The sequence below is a fragment of the Pelodiscus sinensis genome, chromosome 4 (genome assembly GCF_049634645.1).
Source record: "Pelodiscus sinensis isolate JC-2024 chromosome 4, ASM4963464v1, whole genome shotgun sequence".
NCBI lineage: Eukaryota > Metazoa > Chordata > Testudines > Trionychidae > Pelodiscus > Pelodiscus sinensis.
Window position 1 is genome coordinate 131,305,185 of NC_134714.1, and position 6,579 is coordinate 131,311,763.

General features: G+C 58.1%; 1 protein-coding gene across 1 annotated transcript; it reads left to right on the forward strand.

The window, feature by feature from the left end:
- The first annotated feature begins 288 nt into the window (after positions 1-288).
- Positions 289-2,187, forward strand: LOC142829373 (apoptosis-associated speck-like protein containing a CARD). Its single transcript, XM_075929137.1, has 2 exons — positions 289-614; positions 1,842-2,187. The coding sequence occupies exon 1, from the start codon at positions 328-330 to the stop codon at positions 607-609; it is 282 nt and encodes a 93-aa protein (XP_075785252.1). The 5' UTR covers positions 289-327; the 3' UTR covers positions 610-614; positions 1,842-2,187.
- Positions 2,188-6,579: the final 4,392 nt, after the last annotated feature.

The window sequence follows — 6,579 nt, forward strand, 5'->3', positions numbered from 1 at the left end:
TGACTCTCTCTCTGGGACTAACGTGCCTTGCTGCAGCCCCAGACCGAACCCATCCCACTCAGTTACCTGATTTTAGGAAACAGGCTGACTTCTGTGGCCAGTTCTCCTGGCCCTACTGGACTCTGTGCCACAGGAGTCTGAGCTCTCCGGGAGAGACAGGGAGAACGTGCTCGGGGGAAGGAGGAGGAACCAAAAGGGGAGAGGTCCAGGACACAGATGAGTGAAGTGGAAAAATACCGGGATGAGGAGGGGCGGGGCTAGTGAAGGAGATAAAGGGAGCGACTCAGGGAAGGACTCAGTTCCACTTTCAGCACCAGCCACGCCAAGATGCCTAAGACGTTGAAGGACACCCTGCAGGAGGTCCTGGATGAGCTGGGGAAAGAGGATTTTGAGCGATTCAAGGTCAAACTGAACAACCTCACCCAAGTGCCCCTGGGCTGTAATAAAATCCCCAAGGGGAAGCTGGAGGAGGCGAACCGCATGGCCGTGTGTGACCTGATCATAAATTACTACACCAACTCGTGGGCTCTGGACGTCACCAAGAACGTCCTCCAAGGAATCAACCAGAATGACCTGGCCGCCAAGCTCCAGAACGTCGTGTGCTTCTAGAGCCGGTGAGTCGCTTCCCAACGGCTGCGGGGTCCCTTGGTGCGTCGATCACTCCCTGGCAGGGCCCTGCCGCTCGCCCTGGAGGGGCCGGCGCAGCGGGGGGGCAGATTCGCAGGCCTGTGGGGCCGGTGGGAGAGCAGCAGCCAAGTCCGCCCCTTGAGTGACTCCCATGTTCGACTCAGGCTTTCCCAGCCAGAGATCATGCAGGGACACAGGAACTGGCAAACACGAGCGCGCTGGGGTCCCTAAGCCACGGAGGGGGCCAGCCCACAGCCACCCCACAACCACCCCACAGCCACCCCACTGCCACCCCACAACCACCCCACTGCCACCCCACAACCACCCCACAACCACCCCACTGCCACCCGACAGCCGCCCCACTCCCACTCCACTGCCACTACACAACCACCTCATAGCCGCCCCACTCCCACCCCAGAAGCACCCCACAGCCCCACTCCCACCCCACTGCCACTACACAACCACCCCACAGCCACCCCACTCCCACCCCACACCCTCCCCAGAACCACCCCACAGCCGCCCCACTGCCACCTCAGAACCACCGCACAGCCACCCCACTCCCACCCCACTGCCACCTCAGAACCACCCCACAGCTGCCCCACTCCCACCCCACTGGCACCTCAGAACCTCCCCACGCCCACCTCACAGCCACCCCACAACCACCCTGTAGCTGCCCCACTCCCACCTCACTGCCATGCCACAGCCGCTCCACTCATTTCCAGTTATTTAGAGACTTGATTTCACGTGATTTGTTCACCAATAATTTGCAGCATTTTGATTTTGGCACAGAATTCCCGCCGGGGTGGGCATATGGACTCGCCTGCTACCCTGGGACCTTGCAGGGGATCTGACACCCTCTGGGTGGGAGCAGGGAGAACAGCTGGATTCCACTCTGCATTCCCTTGAACTAGCCAGTCCCCATAAATTGATTTATGCAGGGTTGTTAGAGTGAGAGAGAGAGAGAGAGAGAGAGAGAGAGAGAGAGAGAGTGTGTGTGTGTGTGTATGCGCGCGCAAGAGTGAGCACAATACCCACACAATTGGTCCCGCCGGAGGCACAGACACCCCTCACGCACTCAAGGCCCCCTGGGGAAGCAGCAGTTTCTCCCCAGTTGTGAGTCGGCCGCAGGGGGACTTGCAAGGGGGGAGGCAGAGGGGGTTCTGGTGCGTGGGACTTTATGCAACGCTGCTAACGTTTGCAAAACCTCCCCCTAGCTGGGCATCCTGCGGCGCTGAGGACAGAGGGGGCAGGACGCCAGCTGCTTCCTGCTCGTCGCCCTCCCCACGTGCCGCTGCCGCTGCCCCTGCAGGAGACGTGAACAGAGCCGAGCAGGAGACGCAAGAACGCCCCAAACCACCGCTCATCGCCCCAGGCCGGCCTGCAGCCTGTGCCCCAAAGAGCGGCTCTCCCAGGGCCCCCTGACAAGCACGAACCATCCGAGGCCCCTGCAGAGCCTCCCTCCCTGTGACATGGGTCAGCGACCGGCCCGCCTGCCCCTGTCCCGGCCCCGTTCTGTCCCACCCGCTCTGAGATGTCTCCCAATAAATCGCTCTGAGAGTGTCCACCGCACTGTGTTCTCTGCTCCCACGTAGCGTGGCTCTGCTGTGGCCTCCAACCCACACTGCCCCACGCCAGGCACTGGGCCCCACATGCTGCCCCACGCTGGTCTGCCCGAGGGGCGCGCAACACCCAGGGCACCTTGGGCCGGTCTGGTGGAAAGAGCACATGGCAGCTCTGGGCTGGGCCAACACAGTCTGGGGCCCACGGCGCCTGCAGGGGGGCTCCTGAATGTCCCCAGGGGCTCAGGGCTGCACCCCGAAGGCAGGTCAGGGGGTGAGGGGCTCGGCCCCACACGTCTTGCAAGGGGGATGGAACAGAGCAGGGCTCACCGTGTCCCACTGGGTGAATTCACCCTCTCTGGGCCTGAAGGAGGCCTGTCCCCGAGGAGACAGGCCCATGCCCCATTCCCCACCAGCCTCCTCCAGCCCGTCGCCCACCCCGGGACTGGGTTGGAACCGGGGCCCTACAACCAGGTGCCGTCACAAATTACAGCAAGAGGTGACAGCCACGGGGCTGCCAGTTGTCCCAATCGGGTGTAACGTCAGCCCCACGGACCGACAGGCCGGTTCTGCATTAACAGACACCCCAAAAAACGGCCATGAAGGCGCCATGGTGGCCACACAGCTCAGGGGTCGGACACAAACCTGCAAACGCAGGGAGCCAAAGAGTGAGGCCAGTGACCAGGGCAAACCCTCTTCCCTCCGCCTCCCTGCAGCTACCACGGACCATGCCTCAGAGCCTTAACTCTGACCCCCAGGGCTCCCCTCCCGCCAACTCACCGCTCCAGCCACACCCATTTGAGCTGTGCCACTGTAGCCCCCTGGGGCCTCTTCAGTCCCACGTCCGGTGGCACAGGAAGTGCTGGTGGTTCCAGGGGCGTGGAAAGCGGGAGGGCGACAGGGGCTGTGTGCCTGGCCCTCTGGCCACGAGGCCGACAGCGAAGGAGCCCTCACAGCTGAGAACCTGCCCGAGGCTTGGGAGGGACAGTGCAGTGTGGCTGAATGTCCCCAAGGGCTCAGTGCTGCGGGGCGTGGGCAGTGCCCCTGGGTGGGAGCCAGGAGGAGCACGGAGCAGGGGGTAATCCCCGCAGGAGGGCAGACCGGGGCGGCGTTGGGCTTGGGCCCTTGCGCCGGGAACACGCGGGAGGCCGTGCCTAGCTCAGGGAGGCTGTCGCTCTGTGGGTTTGCAGGCACGGGCACCGGAGGGGTTTTTTGGGGGGAAATTTCCTCATACCACAGCTGACGGGGTGCACCCAAGACTCCCCACTGGACCAGCTCACTGCCCAGGACTCCCAGGTCGTGTTGCCAGAAATACTGGACCTTCCCTCACAAGCTACATTGCATCTTAGTTAGAAAATACCAAACTCAGCCCAGGTGGTGGCCAGGCGCTTCCGCTCTCCCCTTGGCTGGACAAGACAGCCCCTCTGAGATACACGTTTATAACAGACACAAACAAGCCACACGCCACTTCTGACGTAGCACGGTGCCACCCTTGAACCTATCGGGTTGACACCTCCAGACGTCCCCAGACACCTCCCGTTACCTCGTTTATGGTGGTTCGATCCAAACATCCCGCTCCATCGTGCTGTCATCCCGTCCCTGTGCCGAACCTGGGTCGGGATGTCCCTGTTGTCTATGGGGCGTGTGCTGGTACCGAGCTGTTTCTGCAGCGAGATGATCTGGTACCATCCCCTGGAATATTCCCGTGCACGGCCCGTGCCCAGTAGCTCCTAGGTGTGTGTGTGTCTGTAGTAGCAGCCCCGTCCTTGCCAGGTGTCTGTGACAGGGCCTGCCTGTGGCTCACAGCTTAGCTCTGCTTTATGTTAGCAAAGCATCGACTGAGGCCTCACACCAGACCTCCACTGTCAGGCCCGCTGATCACTCCAGCAACAACCCTGAGCTCCCGTCACCATCAGCCCTGGGCTCATCTGTGCGCATGTGAGGCGGGGTGGCTACATTCCGGCAGAGTCTCAAGCAGCTCCCAGCTTGTTACTTATTCCCCTCTGCTTCTCCCCACCCCGCCTCCTCCCTGTGCATCGCAGGAGACCCTGTTGCATAAATTGCTGGTTTCGTCCCCTTGGAGGCTAGTCTGATTTACCCCAAGAAGAGAGTCACACTTTCAGGCTGGGTCCAACTCAAGTTTATTGGTTGCAACCAAGGTACGGCTAAGGAACTCAATGTTCAAATCAGAGCCGACGACCAACATCTCATAGGCAGGGGTTTTTATAGGGTTCACATCTTTCCTGGTTTAGGTGCCTTAACATGATAGGTTACTTCATCTTTGAGATTTAGCATTCCTATAGGTCAGGTTAATTTTCCAAATGAGGTTAAATACAGTGCCTACTTGCTGAACAATGGGCAAGCCATACTTCCCTTTTTCCTTTCCTGCTTGAGCCGGTCACAAGTTTAAAGGATGTGGAATCTATCCATATCTCTACTTAACAGAAGACTGGTTTCACTTCCCCTCGTCTCCTTATTATAAGTTATTACCTGTGACAGGTCTTGACCTTTGTCATGTCTTACTCCTATACAAATAGCAAATATATCTAAGCATTAGCAATGTATGTATATTGTACGTGCCCCTCATAGGGGAATCAATGGCTCCAGGGGATTTGACTTCCCTTTTACACATCAACCCCATGCCCAGCTCTTGCAAAGTGTCCCTGGTCAGATTTGGGGTGCTGGTGAGATGTGCAGGTCACTGTAGAAGGGGCAGGGCTGCAGGGGAGCCCCAGACTGGTGGTTCTCCCTGGCCTGCTGCTATGCCTGCCAACATTTCCAAGGCATTTCCAAAACACACTCCCCAAGGGGATGGAAGGAGGCTTCTGGTGTCCATAACACCTGGGCAGGGGGTTTCACAACGGTGACCAGAATGTCCCTGTCACAGGGGTAACCAGGGCATTGTGGGACAGCTGCTGGAGGATTGTTAGTGTTAACACAGGCAATTCAGTGCAACAGGAAGTCCATGAAAATAAATCAGCTCTGGCTCCCTCATCTGGGGAAGTGGTGTAATTGCATCAGTGAAATGGGATATCTTTAGCAAGAGACTGAAGGTACGTCTACACTACAACGTTAATTCGAACTAACTTAGTTCGAATTAGTTAATTCGAACTAAGCTAATTCGAACTAACGCGTCTAGAACTAAAAACTAGTTCGAATTAGCGTTTTGCTAATTCAAACTAGCAAGTCCACATTAAGTGGACCCTAAACCGGGCTTAAGGATGGCCGGAAGCAGTGCTGGCAGGGCATCAGAGGAGGACTTAGAGCGTGGAGCTGCTGTCTCAGGCTAGCCGAGGGCTGTGCTTAAAGGGTCCCGACCCCCACCCCGGACAGACAGTTCTCAGGGGTGCCCCGCTTGCAAAGCAGTCCTGGCTTGGAGTGCCCGGACTACCCACACTGGGCACATCACAGCACTCGGCCATCAGCCCGGCTGCACTTGCCGCAGGCTGCCATCTGGGGAGAGGGAGCAATTGGGAGGCTGCAGGAGAGCTTCCACCCCCAGAAGCCCACAGAGCCAGCCCAGTCCTCCCCATCGGGGGCTCGTACCCCATTCCTCCCTCACCTCCTTCCACTTACCCTTCCCTAGCCCCTTTTCTTGATGTACAAAATAAAGGACAATTGTGTTCAAAAATGGAATCTGTCTTTATTGAACAAAACTGGGGGAGACTGGGAAAAGGAGGTGGGAGAGGGGAAGAGAGAGGCTGGGAGAGGGGAGGGCAACTAAAATGATCAGGGGTTGGGAACAGGTCCCATATGAAGAGAGGCTAAAGAGACTGGGACTTTTCAGCTTAGAAAAGAGGAGACGGAGGGGGGACAGGATAGAGGTCTCTAAAAGCAGGAGTTGGGTGGAGAGGGTGCATCCAGAAAAGTTCTTCATTAGTTCCCATAAAGAAGGACTAGAGGACACCAAAGGAAAGGAATGGGTAGCAGGCTTCAAACTAGTAACAGAAAGTTGTTCTTCACAAAGCAAAGAGTCAACCTGTGGAACTCCTTGCTGCAGGAGGCTGTGAAGGCTAGAACTAGAACAGAGTTTAAAGGGACGTGAGATCAAGTCATGGAGGTTGGGTCCATGGAGTGGTATTAGCCAGGGGGTAGGAGTGGTGTCCCTGCCCAAGGTTTGTGGAAGGCTGGAGAGGGATGGCACGAGACAAATGGCTTGGTCACTGTCTTCGGTCCATCCCCTCCAGGGTCCCTAGGGTTGGCCGCTGTCGGCAGACAGACTACTGGGCTAGATGGACCTTTGGTCTGACCCAGTACGGCCATTGTAAGCTCAGGGCTCAGGGTCGGGGGTCTCAGTGGACCCCCTTGATTTTCATGCACACCTGCTCCTGGGTGGCCAGGCTGGCAGCTCTCCTGACCTAGACGGCCACTTTCCTGTGCCTAGTGCGGAGAT

Coding starts and splice junctions, on each gene's coding strand:
- LOC142829373 (XM_075929137.1), top strand. CDS start 328: ATGCCTAAGACGTTGAAGGACACCCTGCAGGAGGTCCTGGATGAGCTG.